The 26,814-nt window shown below is 46.4% G+C and overlaps 1 protein-coding gene across 2 annotated transcripts in view; it reads right to left on the minus strand.

Annotated features, from left to right (window-relative positions):
• Nucleotides 1-26,814, minus strand: part of LOC135510171 (Fc receptor-like protein 3) — a 173,592-nt gene that overhangs the window by 18,662 nt on the left and 128,116 nt on the right. For both annotated transcript variants that reach the window (XM_064930961.1, XM_064930959.1), the window contains exon 8: nt 13,927-14,067. In XM_064930961.1, the coding sequence (XP_064787033.1) occupies nt 13,927-14,067 (141 nt within the window). The remainder of the gene's footprint in view (nt 1-13,926; nt 14,068-26,814) is intronic.

Raw genomic sequence — 26,814 nt, forward strand, 5'->3', positions numbered from 1 at the left:
TCTCACTCTTTCAAAGTCACTGTGCATTTGCCAATGGTTAACTGGGCAGTCACCATTGCAATTTGTCATGCTATAAAAATCATGCAGGAATGCCAAATTGACTGGCCCGATGACCTCAGGATGGCTGGGCAGTGATACTGGTACCTCTCCATGGCTCGTTTGGGTTGATTTCAGAATGTCGCTTTTGGTGATGGTACCTCACTGTTAAAACATATTGCAAATGTTCCTTACTTTTGCAAAGTCACTGAAAATTTTTGCAGGAATGCCAAATTGACTGGCCAGATGACCTCAGGATGGCTGGGCAGTGATACTGGTACCTCTCCATGGCTCGTTTGGGTTGATTTCAGAATGTCGCTTTTGGTGATGGTACCTCACTGTTAAAACATATTGCAAATGTTCCTTACTTTTGCAAAGTCACTGAAAATTTTTGCAGGAATGCCAAATTGACTGGCCCGATGACCTCGGGATGGCTGGGCAGTGATACTGGTACCTCTCCATGGCTCGTTTGGGTTGATTTCAGAATGTCGCTTTTGGTGATGGTACCTCACTGTTAAAACATATTGCAAATGTTCCTTACTTTTGCAAAGTCACTGAAAATTTGTGCAGGAATGCCAAATTGACTGGCCCGATGAACTCGGGATGGCTTGGCAGTGATTCTGGTACCTCTCCATCACTCGTTAGGGTTGATTTCAGAATGTCCATTTGGTGATTTTTCTCACTCTTTCAAAGTCACTGTGCATTTGCCATATGGTTAACTGGGCAGTCACCATCACCAATTTGTCATGCCATAAAAATCATGCAGGAATGCCAAATTGACTGGCCCGATGACATAGGGATGTCTGGGCAGTGATACTGGTACCTCTCCATCGCTCGTTTGGGTTGATTTCAGAATGTCGCTTTTGGTGATGGTACCTCACCACTTAAACATATTGCTAATGGACAAGAGTCACCTGCAAGTCACCGTCCATCAGTCAATTTGATATCATTCTGACACCAAACTGATACAAACTGACACCAAACCCACTTTTCCCAACTCATTTAGGAGCCAAGTATAACATACTTCAGAGCTGGCCCAAAATTCACAAGGCCTTCGGTACAAAACATTAAAAAACCATAAAACACATAGTTACTTTCTAGCTGCGGGGCCAGTTCGGACATTATGTGTAGTCCTATGTGAGCGACCCCGAATCCCGAGTTTCGGCCCGATAGGTCATTTGGTGTCCGAGTAAAAGCCTAATTGGTGCTGAAAATCCACTTTTTTCAATGCCTTGCTACGGGGTCCTTGAATGAGCTATCGGACCGAGATGTTGGGTTCTGTCTCTATGGGCCGAGACGGTCACAATGCACCTAGTCTTGTGTCTCTGGGACATTTCTAAATGTCGCCATTTTCGTAATGGTCAAAATGAATTGAAGTCATTGCAAATGTTCGACGCTGTTTCTCGGTCCGAGAACATCCTAGAGCGCCGTAACTCACCACGCACTATCTACCTGAGGTCTAGAACAGGATTCTAAAGTTTCGGAACTCTAGGTCTGACGGTTCTTTTTTAGCTCGAACAAAGCTAACTATTGGAGGCACTGTCAGTCTCTACACACCCCAATACGTCCCTCCATCCAAGTTGTGTATCTGTGTGATTTATTTTTCCTTTGAATTTTTATGGGAAAAATGACTGATTTACAGTTCATGGGGGTTGTCTAATCACACATATGAAGTTTTGGACAGATCTGATTTTTTTAACCCTTCCAAACAGCCCCTGAGACACCAATTATGGCACTTCCGGTTGGCACAGGAAGCTATAAATACACACATGTCTTGACTGACATAGAAACCTAGGGAATCCTGAGTTTTAAGTCTTTAAGTTGAGAATTGACTGATCTACACAGGGTTGAATAATGCAGAGGCCTCGGCACCTTTCGAGGTGATGTACATCCAAATACCTTTTGGGTCAATTTAACCACTTCCGGTTGCTCCAGGAAGCTTAGAATCGACACAGGTAGACCTCATAGTGGTCTGATGGAATGTCATAGAAGACAGGTTCATACAGCATTCATAACCCATAAAGACCCCAGGTTGTATTTAGGGGAGCAGGCAATGTATTCCTATGGGGAGAGAAGTCAATGCACACTGTTTTTTTGTAAACACCTTCTTTTAACTGTGAAAGGTTAATGCCACACAGTCAAGGTTAGGCTTGCACAGATCAGGAGGACCTTAGGAACAGTCCTGTGTTTGAATTGTCCTTCTAAACCTAACGGTTCCGCCGCTGTCACCCAAAATCAAATAACATTGTGGTGCAGGCTTCATTGTGGGCCTATTTTTCTCATGGTCGCTGCGCTCAGACCGAGCGAGCTACGGTCAAGCGGGGCACCTCGTTGGACTCGGCACGGCCTTGGGATTATGTTTATGCCATTGCCTGCTCTCTGTGTCTTTAAACACCACGCTTTGTCACTCCATCCTTGCTGTGTGTGTGTGTGAGAGCTTTTCTTTGACATCTGTTGGGAAAAATGACTGATTTACAGTTCATGGGGGTTGTCTAATCACACATATGAAGTTTTGGACAGATCTGATTTTTTTAACCCTTCCAAACAGCCCCTGAGTCACCAATTATGGCACTTCCGGTTGGCACAGGAAGCTATAAATACACACATGTCTTGACTGACATAGAAACCTAGGGAATCCTGAGTTTTAAGTCTTTAAGTTGAGAATTGACTGATCTACACAGGGTTGAAAAATGCAGAGGCCTCGGCACCTTTCGAGGTGATGTACATCCAAATACCTTTTGGGTCAATCTAACCACTTCCGGTTGCTCCAGGAAGCTTAGAATCGACACAGGTAGACCTCATAGTGGTCTGATGGAATGTCATAGAAGACAGGTTCATACAGCATTCATAACCCATAAAGACCCCAGGTTGTATTTAGGGGAGCAGGCAATGTATTCCTATGGGGAGAGAAGTCAATGCACACTGTTTTTTTGTAAACACCTTCTTTTAACTGTGAAAGGTTAATGCCACACAGTCAAGGTTAGGCTTGCACAGATCGGGAGGACCTTAGGAACAGTCCTGTGTTTGAATTGTCCTTCTAAACCTAACGGTTCCGCCGCTGTCACCCAAAATCCAATGACATTGTGGTGCAGGCATCATTGTGGGCCTATTTTTCTCATGGTCGCTGCGCTCAGACCGAGCGAGCTACGGTCAAGAGGGGCACCTCGTTGGACTCGGCACGGCCTTGGGATTATGTTTATGCCATTGCCTGCTCTCTGTGTCTTTAAACACCACGCTTTGTCACTCCATCCTTGCTGTGTGTGTGTGTGAGAGCTTTTCTTTGACATCTGTTGGGAAAAATGACTGATTTACAGTTCATGGGGGTTGTCTAATCACACATATGAAGTTTTGGACAGATCTGATTTTTTTAACCCTTCCAAACAGCCCCTGAGTCACCAATTATGGCACTTCCGGTTGGCACAGGAAGCTATAAATACACACATGTCTTGACTGACATAGAAACCTAGGGAATCCTGAGTTTTAAGTCTTTAAGTTGAGAATTGACTGATCTACACAGGGTTGAATAATGCAGAGGCCTCGGCACCTTTCGAGGTGATGTACATCCAAATACCTTTTGGGTCAATTTAACCACTTCCGGTTGCTCCAGGAAGCTTAGAATCGACACAGGTAGACCTCATAGTGGTCTGATGGAATGTCATAGAAGACAGGTTCATACAGCATTCATAACCCATAAAGACCCCAGGTTGTATTTAGGGGAGCAGGCAATGTATTCCTATGGGGAGAGAAGTCAATGCACACTGTTTTTTTGTAAACACCTTCTTTTAACTGTGAAAGGTTAATGCCACACAGTCAAGGTTAGGCTTGCACAGATCGGGAGGACCTTAGGAACAGTCCTGTGTTTGAATTGTCCTTCTAAACCTAACGGTTCCGCCGCTGTCACCCAAAATCAAATGACATTGTGGTGCAGGCTTCATTGTGGGCCTATTTTTCTCATGGTCGCTGCGCTCAGACCGAGTGAGCTACGGTCAAGCGGGGCACCTCGTTGGACTCGGCCCTGCCTTGGGATTATGTTTATGCCATTGCCTGCTCTCTGTGTCTTTAAACACCACGCTTTGTCACTCCATCCTTGCTGTGTGTGTGTGTGTGAGAGCTTTTCTTTGACATCTGTTGGGAAAAATGACTGATTTACAGTTCATGGGGGTTGTCTAATCACACATATGAAGTTTTGGACAGATCTGATTTTTTTAACCCTTCCAAACAGCCCCTGAGACACCAATTATGGCACTTCCGGTTGGCACAGGAAGCTATAAATAAACTCATATCCTCATTGGGGTATGCCTTTACAGAATCCTGAGTTTTAAGTCTTTACGTTAAGAACTGAGTTATTTACGGAGGGTTTAGTGAGTGTGTGTTATTTCAGAAAATCATAGAAAATCACAGAAATGTCGCAGAGCTCCGCAGCACATTTTAAAAATACTCGTATGAACACCCTGCAACTGGATCTGTAACCGTTGAAAAAAAAAAAAAAAACACCTATATCTGAACATCACGATCTGGTCAACGTACGATTTCTCGTAAATGACGATAGATAAATGGCCGATTTTTTTTATTGACACCGGAGGCTCCTTGACTTTGACGTGAAGTGAAAAAATCTTTTCTCTATTTTCATTTTGGACCTTTAATCCCAGAAATATGGCCATAACTCAAAAACCGTTGAGGCCTAGACGCCATCTTGTTCGGGGCCATCTTCCCATAATGCCAAACCTACGCCCACCAAGTTTCGGCTTCGAAATATTTTCGGTTTCCGAGATATGGCACGTCGTGATTCGTGATGTTTTGTCCAATAGCAATATGATTGCTTATGCCCTCTTGTGGGATATTTCGGCATTGCGCAAAAATGGGCTAAAATTTGTTTATTTTATTAAACGAAAACCGAATGTCCGACAAAGTTCATTTGATGACTTCCCGGTAGGTCTGGCCCTACCGCTCGGCCCGACGCCGTCCCCGAATTTCTAAAATGTTTTCGGACGTCTAGTAAGGGACCGTACAGTTCCAATAGGGACTTTCTCACTAACTATACGGTGATTGTCGAAATGTTCCCTTAAGGTATGTAATACACTCAAATTCTAATCCCAGACAGAAAAAAAAAAAAAAACAGGAGACTCACCCGATGCTCCCCTGCTCCATATCTACCGGTGAGAACGCCATCCGTATTCCCGACATCCCCCCCTCTTCCTCCATCACACCATCCCAGGATGCAGGAATAGTGTTTGGCTCCGGGGTGCCCTGCACCCTGGGTCTACCCCCACAATCCTCCCCCTCCCCAGTGTTGCAGCTGGTTTGGAAAAAAATTGGGGACGCTGAGTCCCCAAACAAAAAACTCCCCACCTCCTCCTGTACCCAGTCCTGAGTCTTGTTAGGTGTGTCCCCACCCAAATGAAGTTGAGAGTCCGGGGAAACCAGCAGCAACCCAGAGGTTTCTCCCACCCCCATCACTCTCTTGACCATCCCCTCCCCCTCACTGTCGGCCAATCGCACCCTTCTTTTCATTCTCTTCTTTGGTGATGGCGGCAGTGGAGAGATACCACCCTCCCCCCCCGCCAGCTCCTCCACCATACCCCTCATCTCTTCCACCATGTCACTTTCCCCCCAGTCCACTTGCTCTTCCACCGTCTCCTTCTCCACCACTCCTCCCTCGCTTTCTTCTCTCTCATGCTCCTCCACTCGGTTGCCTTCTTCCGCCGCTTTTCCTGGTTCTCCTACTCCCGTGCCTTCCGTTTCCTTCTCTCTTCCATCCACCGCTTCTTGCTCCTCTTCCTTCCTTGTGGCCTTCCCCTCTGGACTTGTACTCTTGTCATGAGGCTTGCTTCCTTCCCTCCTCTTCTTCCCCCATCCCCCGCTCCTGCTCCCCCCAGCCGCAGACGCATATGACCTCTGACGGGCCGGGCACCCCCGCCACAGGTGTGCTGACGAGCCACACCCATGGCATGTCTTAGGCTTGTCACAATCCCTCGCCTCGTGATCCTCAGATCCACAAAATCTGCATTTTCTCATGCTGCACGAGGCGAAAATGTGACCGTAGGCCATACAGCGCCTGCAAAATGGGGGCTGACGTGCATAAAACAACGTCCCCCTCTCAGCCCCAATTGATATCAGTTTGGTGTCAGAATGACATCTAATTGACTGATGGACACTGACTTGCTAGTTGACTTTTGTCAATTTGCAATATGTTTAAGCGGAGAGGGACCATCACCAAAATGGCATTCTGAAATCAACACAAAAAATGGCATCACCATAGTGTCCAGACTGTGCCGAGTCCAACGAGGCGCCCCGCTTGACCGTAGCTCGCTCGGTCTGAGCGCAGCGACCATGAGAAAAGTAGGCCCAAAATGAAGCCTGCACCACGTCATTTGATTTTGGGTGACAGCGGCGGAACCGTTAGGTTTAGAAAGACAATTCAACCACAGGAATGTTCCTAAGGTCCTCCCGATCTGTGCAAGCCTAACCTTGACTGTGTGGCATTAACCTTTCACAGTTTAAAGAAGGTGTTTACATCAAAAAGTTTGCATTGACTTCTCTCCCCATAGGAATACATTGCCTGCTCCCCTAAATACAACCTGGAGTCTATATGGGTTATGAATGCTGTATGAACCTGTCTTCGGTACCAGTCCATCAAGCCACTATAAGGTCTACCTGTGTCGATTCTAAGCTTCCTGGACCAACCGGAAGTGGTTACAATCGCCCTAAAAGTGTTTACCCATAACCTGCCTGCAGTTTGATAGACATAGTGCATTCAACCCTGTGTAAATCAGTCAGTTTTTATGGTAAAGACTTAAAACTCAGGATTCTGTAATAGAATACCCCAATGAGGATGTATGTTGAGTTACAGCTTCCTGTGCCAACCGGAAGTGCCATAATATGTGTCTCATGGGCTGTTTCGAGAGGTTAAAAAAATCAGATCTTTCCAAAACTTCATATATGTGATTAGGCAACCCCCATGAACTGTAAATCAGTCATTTTTCCCATAAAATTTCAAAGGAAAACTATATCACATACACACAGCTTGGAAGTAGGGACCCATTGGGGTGCGTAGAGACATACACTCCCTGCATTAGTTAACCTTGTTGGAACTTTTAAAGAACCGTCAGACCTAGAGTTCCAAAACTTTAGAATCCTGTTCTAGACCTCAGGTCGATAGTGCGTGTTGAGTTACGGCGCTCTAGAAGGTTCTCGGACCGAGAAACAGCCTCGAACATTTGCAATGACTTCAATTCATTTTGACCATTACGAAAATGGCAACATTTAGAAATGTCCCAGAGTCACAAGACTAGGTGCATTGTGACCGTCTCGGCCCATAGAGACAGAACCCAACGTCTCTGTCCGATAGCTCATTCAAGGACCCCGTAGCAAGTAATTGAAAAAAGTGGATTTTCAGCACCAATTAGGGTTTTACTCGGACACCAAATGACCTATCGAGCCGAAACTTGGGATTCGGGGTCGCCTCAGCTAGGCCTACACATAACACAAGAAATGGACCCGCAGCTAGAACGTAACTACGTGTTTTATGTTTTTTTTATGGTTTGAACCGAAGGCGTTGTGAATTTTTGGGCCAGCTCTGAAGTATGTGATACTTGTCTCCTAAACGAGTTGGGAAAAGTGGGTTTGGTGTCAGTTTGTATCAGTTTGGTGTCAGAATGATATCAAATTGACTGATGGACGGTGAATTGCAGGTGACTCTTGTCCATTTGCAATATGTTTAAGCGGTGAGGTACCATCACCAAAAGCGACATTCTGAAATCAACCCTAACGAGCGATGGAGAGGTACCAGTATCACTGCCCAGCCATCCCGAGTTCATCGGGCCAGTCAATTTGCCATTCCTGCACGATTTTTATAGCATGACAAATTGGTGATGGTGAATACCCAGTTAACCATATTGCAAATGCACAGTGACTTTGCAAGAGTGAGGTACCATCACCAAAATGACATTCTGAAATCAACCGTAACGAGCGATGGAGAGGTACCAGTATCACTGCCCAGCTATCCCGAATTCATCGGGCCAGTCAATTTGGCATTCCTGCACGAATTTTCAGTGACTTTGCAAAAGTGAGAAAACATTTGCAATATGTTTTAACAGTGAGGTACCATCACCAAAAGTGACAATCTGAAATCAACCCAAACGAGCGATGGAGAGGTACCAGAATCACTGCCTAGCCATCCCGAGGTCATCGGGCCAGTCAATTTGGCATTCCTGCACAATTTTTATGGCATGACAAATTGGTGATGGTGAATGCCCAGTTAACCATATTGCAAATGCACAGTGACTTTGCAAAAGTGAGAAAACATAAACAAATGGACATGATGAAATCAACACCACGAGTGATTGAAAGGAACAACAATCACTGCCCGGCCATCCCGAGTTCATCAGGCCAGTCAATTTTGCATTTCTGCAGGATTTTTGAGCATGTCAAATTTCTTATGACATTTGGCCCCACAAAACATATGCCTTATGCACAAGTAAAAAATAAAAATAAAATTATGATAATAAAATATGACTAAAGTATGTTGATACAGTTCTTATACGTGTGTAATTGACACAAAATTCTAAAGAATTTCAAAAAACGGTCCAGAAAGCACTTTTTTAGGGGTGTGTGAAGTGTATGAAATTTTGCAATTATTGACTTTTGACTTCTGACTTCCTATGAAATCATATTGCAAATGGAGAAAACATAGGCAATAATGCGCAAGTAAAAAAAAAAAAAATTATGATAATAAAATTGGACAAAAGTATATTCATACAGTTCTTACACATGTGTAATTGACAAAAAAAGCGAAAGAATTTCGAAAAACGGTCAAAAAATCAATTTTTTCAAAATTTGGCTTTTGGATGTTGACTTGGGGTCCATTTTCAATATGAAAAACGACGGTGGAGCGCACACGCCACCTGTTGGATTTTTGAAGTGTTACAACTGGCAATTGCCATATGGCATTTGCAAACTATTTTGCATGAATCAACGCCGATTTGGGTGGTATTGTCCATTGTGTACATGGTTTGTACTATGCCAATGGTTTCCCATTCATTTTTGTCCATTTCAGGGGGGTATTCCCTTACATGTTTTATTTTTTCATGGAGTCTAATTTTATTTTTGTTAGTTTAAATGTAAGGGGTTTAAGAGTTATTGTTAAGAGGAGGGCGGTTTTTAGTTATTTGGAGGGTGTGGGGTTTGATTTTTGTTTTTTACAGGAGGTTCACCTGAGGGATGGAGGGGATGTTAGTAGATTTAAGAGGGAGTGGGACAAGGGGGAGTCGGTTTGGGGTGTAGGGGGGTGCACTCATCAGGGGTAGGGATTTTGTGTGGGCACAGGGAGGTAAAAGTGGAGGATTCTTTTGTGGTAATGCAGGGGAGGGTTATAGGGGTGGATGTCACGATAAGGGATTGTAAATTTAGATTAGTGGTGGTGTATGGGCCACAGGTGGTGGCAGACAGGAGGGAGATGGTGGACTGTCTGACGCCCCTGTGTGTCACAAATAGGAAATTAGTGATAGGGGGGGATTTTAATACAGATTTAGGAAGGGGGGGAGGATAGCAGTGCAGGCGCTATTGCCAGGCTAATGGCTTTGCTATGGTCTGGTAGATGGTGGTATGCACACTACTCCGAAAATGGACGGTCCTACATGGCGTAACTCCAGGGTGGTTGAGCGGAGGCTCGATTATATATTTGTACCCAGGTCTTTGGGTAAGTTGTCTGGGCGGCTGTTGCCTGTTTTTCTTTTCGGATCACGACGGGGTGCTCCTGCAGGTGGGGTCGCCAGTCTGCCTCTTTGGTAGGGGGTACTGGAAGCTAGATCGGGATGTGCTGGAGGAGCAGGCTTTTGTTGACAGGTTTTTTGTTTTCTTTTTAGGAGGCTTGAGGGCCTCCGGTCCATGTGCGAGGGGGTGTTAGAGTGGTGGGAATTAGTTAAGGTGAGGATTAGGGCTTTTATAATAGGGTATTGCAAGAGGAAAAAAAGGGAGGAGAGGAGGGAGGTGGATCGTATCCAAAGGTTAATTGAACTCGAATACGAGGCAGGCAACCTCGGCGCGTCGTTTGACTGGGAGAGATCCGCAACCCTAAAGGCGCAGCTCAGGGATTTGCAGGAGCGGAAGGCTCGAGCTTTCCTGGAGCGTGAGCATAGTGGCTTTCTAGAACATAATGAGACTTGTTCTGCTATGTTCTTTAAGTTGGTTAGGGCAAGACAGAGTAGGAAGGTAATGCATGGTGTTAGGGAAGAAAATGGTAGTATAGTTAGAGAACCAGAGGATATGGTCAGGGTGACAACTGATCATTTCCAAGGTTTATTTAAGGAAAGGGAAATAGATGTAGAGCAGGGAAATGTGTTTTTAGAACACTTGTGCAGGCGGTTGCCGGAGGACATTAGAGAAGTGATGGAGGCCCAGATCTCACTAGAAGATGTTGAGAGCGCTCTTAGGAGGATGGGAAAAGGGAAGGTGCCTGGGATGGATGGGCTGCCGGCTGAGTTTTATCTCAAGTTTTGGGGTATACTTGGACCAGTGGTCCTCGAAGTCTTGAAGGCCATCCTTGAGACGGGGGTCCCGGGGGGATCAATGGCTGTTGGTGTGCTGTCACTTTTATATAAGAAGGAGGAAGTAACAGACCTTGGCAACTGGCGGCCGTTGACCATGCTGTGTGTAGATTACAAGCTACTTGCAAAGGTTTTAGCAGACCGGTTGCGCACAGCCCTTCCCTACGTCGTTCATGAGGATCAGATGTGCGGGGTAGAGGGCTGCTCTATTAGATGGAACCTACAGTTAATCAGGGACTCCATCGCTTGGGTTGAAGATAGAGGACTGCCTTTTATGGTAGCAGCGCTAGATCAGGCGAAAGCCTTCGATCGCGTGAATAGATCCTTTTTATTAGGATTAGGTCGATTAGGATTTGGGGAGAAGTTTATAGGATGGATTCGTACATTATATGTCGGAGCGGGGTGCCGAGTTAGTGTAAATAGTCACTTGGGTGACGTTTTTGACCTCTCGTCTGGGGTCAGGCAGGGGTGCCCACTCTCGGCTCTCCTCTTCGTTCTGTACATGGAGCCTCTGGGGGCTGCCATTAGGGCAGACAGGGGTGGAAGGTTTGCTGATCCCTGGAAGTGGTGGACTGTGTGTTAAGATGACGCAGTACGCCGACGACACTTCCTTGCTGTTGTGCAAGGACTCGTGCCTGACAAAGTCCCTTGCCATCTTTGGGGATTTCACTCGAGCGTCGGGAGCAGTTCTGAACCATGCAAAGTCTTCCGTCAAGTTTTTCGGAAGATGGCGCGGTAGAATGGATGTGCCTGGGGGGTTATCTCTCTGTGAGGGGGCCCTGAGGATTCTCGGGGTCCATTTTGAGACCGCCCGGCTCAGCGACGCTAAACTGGAACATGCGTATCGCAGTGGTACAGAGGAAGCTAGCAATGTGGAAAGCTAGGTATTTGTCTTTTATGGGCAAAGTCCTGGTCCTAAAGGTGGATGTGTTGCCGTCGCTTTTGTATTTGGCATACATCTACCCATTACCGGCTTGTCTGAGGAGGCCTCTAGTGAGGCTTGTATTTCAGTTTATGTGGAGTGGCAGGTGCGAGTGGGTCGCCTGGGCACGCATGTTCTGTCCCATCGGGGAGGGAGGTAGGGGGTTACCACATTTCCCCCTCAAGCTGGACACAATTTTTGTTTCTTTCTTGTTAACGGAGCTTGCTCAGCCAGTGATACACCCGTCCGGTTACCTCCTGCGGGTATTTTTCTCGTATCAGGCGAGAAGAATAATGGTGTGGTCTAATACAGGTCATCGGGCGGAACAGCTGCCGTGGCACTTTGGTCATGTGGCCAAGTGGCTGCGTGCGCACCCTGAGGTTGAAGTTGCCCGAGTAGGTTTAGATTATAGGCACCTGTACGAGGAGGTCAGAAAGGCAGAGAGTCCGGCGCCTGTAGTAGGCATCTCGGAAGTGGTCTGGGAGGGAGTGCAGGTGCGGGGTCTGGACAACAGGCTCAAGGACCTGAATTGGTTGAGCCTTCATAAGTGTTTGCCGGTACGTTCCATCTTGTACCGGTATAGTTTAGTGCAATCCCCCACCTGTCCAAGATCCTCTTGTGGCAGGGAGGAGACTGTGCGCCATGTCTTTTGGGACTGTGCCTTTGCCGGAGTAGTATGGGCTAGGGCACGGGTGTTGTTAGGTTTGGTAAAGGGGGATTTTGTATTGACGTGGGCCAGGTTAGAGAGGGGTATAGGGAGAGCGAGAGGGACAGATAGGGACAGGTTTCTGCTCTGGCTTCTCATGAGTCTCTTTAAACGGGGGCTGTGGGAAGCAAGGCAGAACAAAGTGAAGACAGGGAGATATTGGGGGGTGGAAGGGATAGTGAGGAGAGTGGAAGGAGATTTGAGGGGGAGGATGAAGAGGGAGGAGAGGAAGTGGGGGCAGCATGCTGCTCGGGAGAGGTGGAAGGGGGGTTTAGGGCTGGGTGTCATTTAGATTTGTAAGAGGATAGATTAGGGACGGGGAGATAGGGAAAGGTATTTTGTAGGGTGACGGGGGAGGGAAGATGCTCCCCTGAGGTTTTGTTTGGGGTTTATGTTTAGTTTAATTAGTTTAATTAAAAATACCATTATTTGAGTATGTATGTAAATTATGAGTTGTAAAGAATGAATGGTATTGAAGATAAATTATTTTTTATAAAAAAAATAGGACTGTTTAGGTTTTCTCGTTCTGTTTGTTGTTTTTGTATTGTTCGTGTTTTTCCATTCTTTATTAAAGATGCACAAAACTAACCACGCTGCATTTTGGTCCGCCTCTCCTTCAACAGAAGAACGCCGTTACACAGGCACGAAAATATCATATCAACTTTGGACAATTACATTACAATTTCTCAAGAGCAATTCCTGAGGGGCACACCAAAAGTAGTGCTGTAACACAGCCTACGTTGTAATATGTTAAATGTATATAGAGGAACCATAATCACTACTACTGGACAATTGATAGGTACAGTAGTTAACTGAAGGGTTGTCCCAACTTGTTCAAATGTTTAAATCCTTATAATACCACTACTAATAATAGTTATAGCACTGTTCCTTCTCAGTCCAGTATGTACCTGGTTAAATAAAGGTGAAATAACATTTTAAAAAGTTCCCTGGTGACAATTTAGCTTTTGCAACGAGACCATTAAATATATTTTAGACAATGGTAGAAGAGGGTGTAGTTCTGCTAACCTTATCACTGGGACTTTGAAGCACTACAGCTGCATGCTGATCTTGGAATAAACTGACGATAGCAAAGATTCCATCTTTGACGACGCCACAAATGGAATAGGTACGAGCTCGCTTGGTAGTCAATGTTTGCTTTAGTTTGCGCGCTAGCTCTGCAAATTCAGCTAGTGTGTGAACCCTGCCAACATAAAAAACATATGGAACGATAGACTGGATTAACCTCACGTCAGTTACGTGCATTGAGTGCCTTTCGGACAGTAGATACGAACCCTCTATTACCTTTCCAGCTAAAGAACTGGCAGTGGCTCAAACCATTGTGAGGCAGAGGGCGGGGGGGGTCGCAATCTATTGAAACTTAAAAACGAGCTATTAAGTGTCTATAATCAGCACAAGTGCTTTCATTGGGTATTATTAATAGTATTGAAATTACATAGTTATGTTTACAGTGATATATTGAGGGCGACAAATCATATTTTTCCCAGAATGGGGGGGTCGTGTCCCCCCCGTCACCCCTGGGATTTCCGCCCATGCTTACAACGTCATGCTAATCACATTAGCGCACGTTAGCTCAACCGTCCCGGTGGAGGGACACAGATCCCGTAGAGGTTTTAAAACATGGTCCTTGTGATATATTTCTGATTTACAACAGGTATTCTGTTGGAATGAGATGATCCTGTATAAACTCAGGTTCTCACCTTGAGTCCTGCTCCTGCAGCCTTTCACCAGCAGTATGATGGTCACCAGCAGGTAGGGAGACCCCACCAGTAGACTACACAGCAGCCTGGGTAGAGACATGGACAACACTGGGACTGCTGGAGGTGGAATGGGAGTTGGAACTGCACATGGAGAAAGAATGAGACCTGTATTATGAGCACATTTATGGGTAAGGGAGACCCCACCACTAGATAGGGAGACCCCACCAGTAGGTAGGGAGACCCCATCAGGAGACTAGACAGCAGCCTGGGTAGAGACATGGATAGCACTGGAGATGGTGCTGGTAGAGACATGAAAATACACACAGACACACACATACATGTATATACAAACACACAAATATACACACAAGTACACAGACACACAGATTGATAATTGTGTTCATAAATGTAAAATGTGCAGTATATACTGGAGACTGAACAGATGTGTCATGGGTCCTCAGATCCTCAAAAGGTTCTACAGCTGCACCATCGAGAGCACTGGTTGCATCACTGCCGTGTATGACAACTGCTCGTCCTCCGACCGCACGGCACTACAGAGAGTAGTGCGTACGGCCCAGTACATTGCTGGGGCCAAGCTTCCTGCCATCCAGGACCTCTGTACCAGGCGGTGTCAGAGGATGGCCCTCAATATTGTCAGACTCCAGCCACCCTAGTCATAGACTGTTCTCTCTGCTACTGCACGGCAAGCGGTACCGGAGCGCCAAGTCTAGGTCCAAGAGGCATCTAAACAGCTTCTACCCCCAAGCCATAAGACTCCTGAACATCTAGTCAAATGGCGACCCAGACTATTTGCACCCCCCCCCCCCCCACACACCATACTGTCTGTGTCATCTATGCATCGTCTCTTTAATAACTCTACCTACATGTACATATTTCCTCAACTAACCGGTGCCCCTTGACTCTGTACCGGCACCCCCCCTGTATATATTGTTATTTTTTACTTCTTCTCCTAAATTACTTGTTACTTTTATCTCTTTTTCTTATCCGTATTTTGTTGAAACTTCACTGTTGGATAGGGACTCGTAAGCATTTCAAGTTCTACACCTGTTGTATTCAGCGCAAAAATCAGTAACCATCTAAGTAATAAGGAGGAGGAGGTGTGGTATATGGCCAATATACCACGGCTAAGGGCTTTTCTTATGGTTTGTCATATTCTCAGGAGGTGTGGTATATGGCCAATATACCACGGCTAAGGGCTGTTCATATGGTTTGTCATATTCTCAATCGTCACAGTCATCCAGCTCTCTGGTGATTCTCCTTTAGAGTTGGAACACTTGTAGAGTCCTTCATCTGACTTGGATACTGCAGGGATGGTCATCTTTCCTGTAGTCTCAGCCCTGATGAGGGATCCATCTTTGTAGAAATCAGCTGTGAGGTCAGAGGGAGTTCTCTGATATCTGCAGCGCAGAGTCACAGAATCTCCCTCAGTCACAGGAAGGGCAGGGCTCTCCAGGATCACAGCTCCAACTGTATATAATATATAAACATCATATATAAACAGGGCTCTCCAGGATCACAGCTCCAGCTGTATATAATATATAAACATCATATATAAACAGGGCTCTCCAGGATCACAGCTCCAGCTGTATATAATATATAAACATCATATATAAACAGGGCTCTCCAGGATCACAGCTCCAGCTGTATATAATATATAAACAGGGCTCTCCAGGATCACAGCACCAGCTGTATATAATATATAAACATCATATATAAACAGGGCTCTCCAGGATCACAGCACCAGCTGTATATAATATATAAACATCATATATAAACAGGGCTCTCCAGGATCACAGCTCCAGCTGTATAAAATACATAAACATCATATATAAACAGGGCTCTCCAGGATCACAGCTCCATCTGTATATAATATATAAACATCATATATAAACAGGTCTCTCCAGGATCACAGCTCCAGCTGTATATAATATATAAACATCATATATAAACAGGTCTCTCCAGGATCACAGCTCCAGCTGTATATAATATATAAACATCATATATAAACAGGGCTCTCCAGGATCACAGCTCCATCTGTATATAATATATAAACATCATATATAAACAGGGCTCTCCAGGATCACAGCTCCAGCTGTATATAATATATAAACAGGTCTCTCCAGGATCACAGCTCCAGCTGTATATAATATATAAACATCATATATAAACAGGTCGCTCCAGGATCACAGCTCCAGCTGTATATAATATATAAACAGGTCTCTCCAGGATCACAGCTCCAGCTGTATATAATATATAAACATCATATATAAACAGGTCTCTCCAGGATCACAGCTCCAGCTGTATATAATATATAAACATCATATATAAACAGGTCTCTCCAGGATCACAGCTCCAGCTGTATATAATATATAAACATCATATATAAACAGGGCTCTCCAGGATCACAGCTCCAGCTGTATATAATATATAAACATCATATATAAACAGGGCTCTCCAGGATCACATCTCCATCTGTATATAATATATAAACAGGGCTCTCCAGGATCACAGCTCCAGCTGTATATAATATATAAACATCATATATAAACAGGTCTCTCCAGGATCACAGCTCCAGCTGTATATAATATATAAACATCATATATAAACAGGGCTCTCCAGGATCACAGCTCCAGCTGTATATAATATATAAACATCATATATAAACAGGGCTCTCCAGGATCACATCTCCAGCTGTATATAATATATAAACAGGGCTCTCCAGGATCACAGCTCCAGCTGTATATAATATATAAACATCATATATAAACAGGGCTCTCCAGGATCACAGCACCAGCTGTATATAATATATAAACATCATATATAAACAGGGCTCTCCAGGATCACAGCTCCAACTGTATATAATATATAAACATCATATATGTCAGGACCCGTTTTCGAACCTGGGTCTCCGGAGTGAGAAACAGTCACTTAACCAACTGAGCCACGAATAGTCAGCAGAACCCAGAAGATGAGGCAGACACAGCAGTACTTAAGACGGTGTATTTAATAAAGAAAAATCCTAAAATACAAAAAATGGCAAATCCAAAAGGTGGTAGGAAAAACACAAAAAGACCTCAAAAGAAACTCACCAAAAAATAAACAAAAAAACAGAATACCACAAGAACTTCACCCGGAATCGACAAGAGCACACAGAACACTAGGGCAGGGTGCTAACATACAAACACAGAGCACAGAACTGAGGGAAACAAAGGGTTTAAATACAATCAGGGGAAACGAGACACAGGTGCAAACAATAATGGGGATCAAGGGAAAAACACAGGGACAAAAAGCACAATGGGGACATCTACTGACAAAAACCCGGAACAACCCTGGCCAAATCCTGACAGAATCCCCCCCCTAGGAACGGCTCCTGACGTTCCTACCAGCTCTCTCAGGGTGGAGGACCCTGAACTGACGAATGAGGTCAGGGTCCAGGATGTCTTTGGCAGGAACCCAGGAGCGCTCCTCAGGACCGTAGCCTTCCCAGTCCACCAGATACTGCCAGGACCGCTGCACCCGGCGGGAATCCAGTATCCGGTGGACGGTATAAGCCGGCTGGCCTCCAATGACACGAGGCGGAGGGGAGGTCTGTCTGCCGGGACAAGGGGAGAAAAAACAACAGGTTTTAACAATGACACATGAAATGTGGGATTAATCTTAAGGGATCTGGGTAAGTGTAGGCGATAAGAAACTGGGTTAACTCTCCTGGCAACCTTGAAGGGACCGATGTATTTTTGGGACAGCTTGCGAGACTCCACCCGTAGAGGTAAGTCTCTTGTGGAAAGCCAGACTCTCTGGCCGGGGCGCAGGGTAGGCCCGGGACGGCGACGTCTGTTGGCTTGTTGTTGATACCTCTGTGAGGAACGCATCAGATTAAGACAGGTCTTCCTCCACATAAGCCGACAGCGTCTGACGAACCTCAAGGCTGAAGGCACTCTGACTTCTGCCTCCTGGTCCGGGAACAATGGAGGAGCATAGCCAAACTGACACTCGTGCGGGGACATACCAGTGGAGGAGGAGCGCAAGGTGTTGTGCGCGTATTCGGCCCAAACAATAAAGGATGACCATGTGGACGGGTTGTCACAAGTCATACATCGGAGGGTGGTTTCCAGCTCTTGATTCATCCTCTCTGTTTGGCCGTTGGACTCCGGATGGTACCCTGAAGATAGACTGGCAGAAGCCCCCATGAGTTGGCAGAAGGCCTTCCAAAACCTTGAGGCGAACTGGGGACCTCTGTCAGAAACCACATCTTGAGGAATGCCGAAGACTCGGAACACATGATTAATTACCAACTCAGCCGTTTCCTTGGCAGAAGGTAACTTAGTCAGAGGGACGAACCTGGCCGCCTTTGAAAACCTGTCGATTATGACTAGGATAGTAGTATTGCCATGGGATGGAGGAAGTCCAGTAATAAAGTCCAATGAGATATGGGACCAGGGTCTGTGGGGAACAGGTAAAGGGTGAAGGAGTCCTTGAGGGCGGAGGTGAGAAGATTTGCCCTGGCAGCACACGGGGCAGGCATTGACGAAAGTGGCAACGTCTTCTCTTATGGTAGGCCACCAGAACTTACGCTGGATGAACTCCAAGGTGCGACCTACGCCCGGATGACAGGTGAGGCGAGAGGAGTGCCCCCACAGAAGGACCTGAGTCCTCACTGCCTTGGGGACAAACAACCGATTGGCAGGGCCTCCTTTAGGGTCCGGTTCGCTAGCTTGAGCACGTCTCACGGTATCCTCAACTTGCCACGAGATCGGAGCCACAATCTTAGCAGCAGGAAGGACAGGCATGTCCGTGTCATCTCGAATGGCAGGAGCGTAGACTCGGGACAGGGCATCCGGTTTGAGATTCTTCGACCCGGGCCGATAGGTGAGGATAAACTGGAATCGATTGAAGAAAAGAGACCATCTAGCTTGTCTAGAGTTCAATCGCTTCGCCTGCTGGATATACTCCAGATTTTTGTGGTCCGTAAGCACTTGAAACGGGTGAGAAGCCCCCTCGAGCCAGTGTCTCCATTCCTTCAATGCCATCTTAACCGCTAGGAGTTCACGATCCCCACATCGTAGTTCCTCTCAGTCGGGGTAAGCCGGTGTGAGAAGAAAGCGCACGGATGAAGCTTCTTGTCTTCACCCCTCTGAGACAGGACAGCTCCAACACCAACCTCTGATGCGTCTACCTCCACCACAAATGGTTCATCCGTAGTCGGTAGTATCAGGATGGGAGCAGAGAGGACGCGCTGCTTGAGTCCTTGGAAGGCCGTCTCAGCTTCTCTTCCCCACACAAACCTTGCATTGCCACCTTTGGTTAAAGCTGAGAGAGGAGCTGCCACCAAACTGAAGTTCTTGATGAACTTGCGGTAAAAGTTTGTGAAGCCCAGGAAACGCTGAACATCCTTAACGGATTTGGGGGTGGGCCAATCCGCTACCGCCCCTACCTTCCTAGGGTCCATTTGGACTCGACCGGGTTCCACTACAAATCCCAGGAATTGTACTCGGGATGAATGGAATTCACATTTTTCCGGCTTAACGTACAGATGGCTGTCCAGGAGGCGTTTGAGTACTTGTCTGACATGCTTAGTGTGTTCTTGAAGGGAGCTCGAAAAGATGAGGATGTCATCCAAGTAAACGAACACAAATATGTTAAGCATATCCCTAAGCACATCGTTTATGAGCGCTTGGAACACCGCTGGGGCGTTGGTCAGGCCGAAGGGCATCACCAAGTATTCATAGTGACCAGTAGGCGTGTTGAAAGCGGTCTTCCACTCGTCACCAGGTCTGATCCGCACAAGATGGTATGCGTTCCGCAGGTCAAGCTTAGTGAAAACAACTGCTTCCTGGAGCAGCTCGAAGGCTGTGGCCATAAGGGGTAGCGGGTAACGGTTACGGACGGTTATGTCATTGAGTCCCCGGTAGTCGATGCAAGGACGTAATCCACCATCTTTCTTGGCCACAAAGAAAAACCCTGCTCCCGCCGGGGAGGTTGATGGACGCATGAGGCCTGCTTCCAGAGAGTCCTTGATGTAGGTATCCATAGCAGCTCGTTCGGGTGGAGATAGGGAAAGATCCGACCCCTGGGGGGCAAGTGCCCGGAAACAGGTCGATGGGGCAATCGTAAGATCTATGGGGTGGTAGCATGGTGGCCCTCTGTTTGCTAAACACCAGTTTGAGGTCATGGTAACACTCGGGAACTCGGGTCAGGTCGATGGATTCTAAAGACTCGGGAGTAGAACTCGGGGAATTCTGGAAAATACAAGTAGCTTGGCACGTAGGACCCCACTGCTTGATAGTGCCCACAGACCAGTCGATGTGAGGGTTATGGCTGTGAAGCCAGGGGTATCCAAGGACGAGAGGGAACTCGGAACAGGAGATCAAATGAAAGTTCATCAATTCCTGGTGTTGTGAAACTGAAAGTCTCAAGGAGGTAGTGACATGAGTGACAAGTCCAGATCCCAAAGGGCTTCCATCCAATGTAGTAACCCTCATGGGGTCACTTAGAAGTTCAGAGGGAACGCCATTCTCCTTCGCCCAGACACCATCCATGAAGTTACCTGCGGCTCCAGAGTCTACCAAGGCTTGAAGGTGAAGCTTGTGGTTGTCCCAGGAGAGGGTGACTGGAATGAGCAGACGGGAGTTGGACGGATGGGAGGAGGTTATGTTTCCCGTTACAGTTCCCCCGGTCTGTACGGGACAGAGCGTTTCCCTGGAGCCCGGGACACGTGGAACGGAAATGGCCCGGTTTGCCGCAATATAGACAGCGTCGCTCCCTCATCCGGCGGTCTCTCTCAGCCTGGGAGATGCGTCCAATCTGCATGGGTTCCGGTGGAGCCAGCGATGATAAAGGTGGGGACTCGGAGCTGGGACTGATAGGGGCTAGAGGTCTACGGTTGAGTTCTCTCTCTCTCAGACGCTGGTCAATGCGTGAGGCCAACTTGATCAGGGACTCGAGATTGTCCGGTGGTTCCCGAGTGGCCAGTTCATCTTGGATAGTGTCGGAAAGGCCTTTCAGAAAGCACACCGTGAGCGCCTCATTGTTCCAGCCACTCGCTGCTGCCACCGTGCGGAACTGGATGGCATAGTCCGTCACGCTGCGCCAACCTTGATGGAGAGTCAGGAGCTGTTTGGCTGAGTCAGAACCACTGCTTGGGCCTTGAAACACTCGTTTGAATTCCTCAGCAAAGGCAGAGTAGCTGGCACAGCAGGAACTATGGGCATCCCACACAGCAGTAGCCCAGGCCAGGGCTTTTTCCGACAGCAGGGTAATGATATATGCGATCTTAGACCGGTCGGTGGGAAACGACGAAGGTTGCAGCTCAAAGGAGAGAGAACATTGAGTGAGAAAGCCTTTACAAGCACTTGGATCACCTGAGAACCGTTGGGGAGGTGGAAGACGAGGTTCAGCCAGGGGGTTAACTGCCATGGGTACGTGAACCTGAGGTACTGGGACGGGAACCGTTGCCGGGGTAAGTCGATCAGATATCTGCTTTATGGAAGTCAGCATCTCCGACAGAAGATGAGAATGTCTAGCCATTAAGGCCTCTTGCTGAACCAGGGCGGCTTCGTGGCGTTGGACAGTCTCCTGGTGGTGGGACAGCGTGGCAAAAAGGTCCTGGGAACTGGCTGCCTCTGGGTTCATTTTTGGCTCTGTGTTTCTGTCAAGACCCGGTTTCGAACCTGGGTCTCCGGAGTGAGAAACAGTCACTTAACCAACTGAGCCACGAATAGTCAGCAGAACCCAGAAGATGAGGCAGACACAGCAGTACTTAAGACGGTGTATTTAATAAAGAAAAATCCTAAAATACAAAAAATGGCAAATCCAAAAGGTGGTAGGAAAAACACAAAAAGACCTCAAAAGAAACTCACCAAAAAATAAACAAAAAAACAGAATACCACAAGAACTTCACCCGGAATCGACAAGAGCACACAGAACACTAGGGCAGGGTGCTAACATACAAACACAGAGCACAGAACTGAGGGAAACAAAGGGTTTAAATACAATCAGGGGAAACGAGACACAGGTGCAAACAATAATGGGGATCAAGGGAAAAACACAGGGACAAAAAGCACAATGGGGACATCTACTGACAAAAACCCGGAACAACCCTGGCCAAATCCTGACAATATATAAACAGGGCTCTCCAGGATCACAGCACCAGCTGTATATAATATATAAACATCATATATAAACAGGTCGCTCCAGGATCACAGCACCAGCTGTATATAATATATAAACATCATATATAAACAGGGCTCTCCAGGATCACAGCTCCAACTGTATATAATATATAAACAGGTCTCTCCAGGATCACAGCTCCAGCTGTATATAATATATAAACATCATATATAAACAGGTCTCTCCAGGATCACAGCTCCAGCTGTATATAATATATAAACATCATATATAAACAGGGCTCTCCAGGATCACAGCTCCAACTGTATATAATATATAAACATCATATATAAACAGGTCTCTCCAGGATCACAGCTCCAGCTGTATATAATATATAAACATCATATATAAACAGGTCGCTCCAGGATCACAGCTCCAGCTGTATATAATATATAAACATCATATATAAACAGGGCTCTCCAGGATCACAGCTCCAGCTGTATATAATATATAAACATCATATATAAACAGGGCTCTCCAGGGTCACAGCTCCAGCTGTATATAATATATAATCATCATATATAAACAGGGCTCTCCAGGGTCACATCTCCAGCTGTATATAATATATAAACATCATATATAAACAGGTCGCTCCAGGATCACAGCTCCAGCTGTATATAATATATAAACATCATATATAAACAGGTCTCTCCAGGATCACAGCTCCAGCTGTATATAATATATAAACATCATATATAAACAGGGCTCTCCAGTATCACATCTGCAGCTGTATATAATATATAAGCATCATATATAAACAGGTCGCTCCAGGATCACAGCTCCAGCTTTATAAACAGTGGGGGAAAAAACTATTTAGTCAGCCACCAATTGTGCAAGTTCTCCCACTTAAAAAGATGAGAGAGGCCTGTAATTTCAATCATAGGTACACTTCAACTATGACAGACAAAATGAGAAAAAAATTGAGGACAATACAGTGCCACTGACACGACCCGCTACCAAAACCTGCGGACTCTCCTTCACTGCAGCTGACGTGAGTAAAACATTTAAACCCTCGCAAGGCTGCAGGCCCAGACGGCATCCCCAGCCGCATCCTCAGAGAATGTACAGACCAGCTGGCTGGTGTGTTTACGGACATATTCAATCAATTCTTATCCCAGTCTGCTGTTCCCACATGCTTCAAGAGGGCCACCATTGTCCCTGTTCCCAAGAAAGCTAAGGTAACTGAGCTAAATGACTGCCGCCCCGTAGCACTCACTTCCGTCAATTTGCTTACCGCCCAAATAGATCCACAGACGCGCAATCGCAACCACACTGCACACTGCCCTAACCCATCTGGTAAAGAGGAATACCTATGTGAGAATGCTGTTCATCGACGACAGCTCAGCATTTAACGCCATAGTACCCTCCAAACTAGTCATCGAGCTGGGTACTGCACTTCCTGACGGCCTGCCCCCAGGTGGTGAGGGTAGGTAACAACATCTCCACCCCGCTGATCCTCAACACTGGGGCCCCACAAGGGTGCGTTCTGAGCCCTCTCCTGTACTCCCTGTTCACCCACGACTGCGTGGCCACGCACGCCTCCAACTCAATCATCAAGTTTGCGGACGACACAACAGTGGTAGGCTTGATTACCAACAACGACGAGAGCGGCCTACAGGGAGGAGGTGAGGACCCTCGGAGTGTGGTGTCAGGAAAATAACCTCACACTCAACGTCAACAAAACAAAGGAGATGATTGTGGACTTCAGGAAACAGCAGAGGGAGCACCCACCTATCTACATCGATGGGACAGTAGTGGAGAGGGTAGTAAGTTAAGTTCCTCGGCGTACACATCACGGACAAACTGAATTGATCCACCCACACGACAGCGTCGTGAAGAAGGCACAGCAGCGCCTCTTCAACCTCAGGAGGATGAAGAAATTTGGCTTTTCACCAAAAGCACACAAACTTCTACAGATGCACAATCGAGAGCATCCTGGCGGGCTGTATCACCGCCTGGTACGGCAACTGCTCCGCCCACAACCGTAAGGCTCTCCACAGGGTAGTGAGGTCTGCACAACGCATCACCGGGGGCAAACTACCTGCCCGCCAGGACACCTACACCACCCGATGTCACAGGAAGGCCATAAAGATCATCAAGGACAACAACCACCCGAGCCACTGCCTGTTCACCCCGCTATCATCCAGAAGGAGAGGTCAGTACAGGTGCATCAAAGAAGGGACCGAGAGACTGAAAAACAGCTTCTATCTCAAGGCCATCAGCCTGTTTAACAGCCCCAACTAACATTGAGTGGCTGCTGCCAACACACTGACTCAACTCCAGCCGCTTTAATAATGGAAGTTGATGGAAATTGATGTAAAAATGTATCACTTGCCACTTTAAACAAAGCTACTTAATATAATGTTTACATACCCTACATTACTCATCTCATATGTATATGTATATACTGTACTCTATATCATCTACTGCATCTTTATCTAATACATGTATCACTAGCCACTGCATTACTCACTAGCCACTGCATTACTCATCTCATTCTTAACATGAAATTAGTAGAGTGGTTGAAAATGAGTTTTAATGACTCCAACCTAAGTGTATGTAAACTTCCCACTTCAACTGTATACTTTTTTCCCCTTCACATTTTCACACCAAATAAAAATGTAATTCAGAATTAAAAAACATTTTTATAAAAAATTATAAATAATTTGATTCTTTCCACATTTTCAAATGTTCAAACATGTATATTTTCAAACTTTTTTTTCTCGCCCTTGTTTTCCTGCCAAAAATAAAATGAAACCATTTTGACATTGTGCTGTTATTTCGCTGAACATCACAATGTCAAATAATTTACATCCAATCACATTAACCATTACTCTCTCGTGGGAAATTCCACTAACGGTCCATATGTAGCTGCTGCTCATTCTGTTTGCTCGAAAATGGATAAATGGTTTAAAAAAAGTAAGGCCCGCGTCCATAGAGACACATACCAGCTCTACTGGTAGTACTGCTACTAGTACTGCTACTACCAGCAGGACTACACCTGCACCTGTCGACGAAACAAGTTGTTATGTTTCCACGAGCACATCCAATGCTAGCACAGTAATGCATCATGTTGTTAGCCCAGTTAGCATGGACACTGACAGTTGTGAATCTGACGCAACCAAAGATCTACTGCCCTCTTACCCGGGAAAGCACCGAACAACAGACAGTGAAGTTGGACCATCGAAGAGGCGCAAATATGATGAGAACTACATTAATTTGGGGTTCACTTATATTGGGAGTAGTGCCTTTCCTCAGCCACGGTGTGTTATATGTTCAAAAGTACTATCTCACAACTTGATGAAACCTTCACTCTTGCGCAGACATTTAGAAACAAAACATGCCAATTTGAAAAATAAGCCACAGGATGTTACTATACTATACTATTGTGGAGGGGTGGCTAGGACAGGCAAGCCCCATACTATTGTAGAGGAGTGGCTAAGACAGGCAAGCCCCATACTATTGTAGAGGAGTGGCTAGGACAGACAAGCCCCATACTATTGTGGAGGAGTGGCTAGGACAGGCAAGCCCCATACTATTGTAGAGGAGTGGCTAGGACAGGCAAGCCCCATACTATTGTAGAGGAGTGGCTAGGACAGGCAAGCCCCATACTATTGTAGAGGAGTGGCTAGGACAGGCAAGCCCCATACTATTGTAGAGGAGTGGCTAGGACAGGCAAGCCCCATACTATTGTAGAGGAGTGGCTAGGACAGGCAAGCCCCATACTATTGTAGAGGAGTGGCTAGGACAGGCAAGCCCCATACTATTGTAGAGGAGTGGCTAGGACAGGCAAGCCCCATACTATTGTAGAGGAGTGGCTAGGACAGGCAAGCCCCATACTATTGTAGAGGAGTAGCTAGGACAGGCAAGCCCCATACTATTGTAGAGGAGTGGCTAGGACAGGCAAGCCCCATACTATTGTAGAGGAGTGGCTAGGACAGGCAAGCCCCATACTATTGTGGAGGACTGGCTAGGACAGGCAAGCCCCATACTATTGTAGAGGAGTGGCTAGGACAGGCAAGCCCCATACTATTGTGGAGGGGTGGCTAGGACAGGCAAGCCCCATACTATTGTAGAGGAGTGGCTAGAACAGGCAAGCCCCATACTATTGTGGAGGGGTGGCTAGGACAGGCAAGCCCCATACTATTGTAGAGGAGTGGCTAGGACAGGCAAGCCCCATACTATTGTAGAGGAGTGGCTAGGACAGGCAAGCCCCATACTATTGTGGAGGACTGGCTAGGACAGACAAGCACCATACTATTGTAGAGGAGTGGCTAGGACAGGCAAGACCCATACTATTGTGGAGTGGTGGCTCGGACAGGCAAGCCCCATACTATTGTAGAGGAGTGGCTAGGACATGCAAGCCCCATACTATTGTGGAGGAGTGGCTAGGACAGGCAAGCCCCATACTATTGTGGAGTGGTGGCTCGGACAGGCAAGCCCCATACTATTGTGGAGGGGTGGCTAGGACTGGCAACCCCCATACTATTGTGGAGGAGTGGCTAGGACAGGCAAGCCCCATACTATTGTGGAGGAGTGGCTAGGACAGGCAAGCCCCATACTATTGTGGAGGAGTGACTAGGACAGACAAGCCCCATACTATTGTAGAGGACTTAATTCTTGCTGCTGCCACGGATATAGCTGGGACAAGGCTGGGAAAAGGACAAAAAACTATGTAGACAATACCTTCATCAAACACTGTTT

This window comes from Oncorhynchus masou, chromosome 23 (assembly GCF_036934945.1).
Source record: "Oncorhynchus masou masou isolate Uvic2021 chromosome 23, UVic_Omas_1.1, whole genome shotgun sequence".
Taxonomy (NCBI): domain Eukaryota; kingdom Metazoa; phylum Chordata; class Actinopteri; order Salmoniformes; family Salmonidae; genus Oncorhynchus; species Oncorhynchus masou.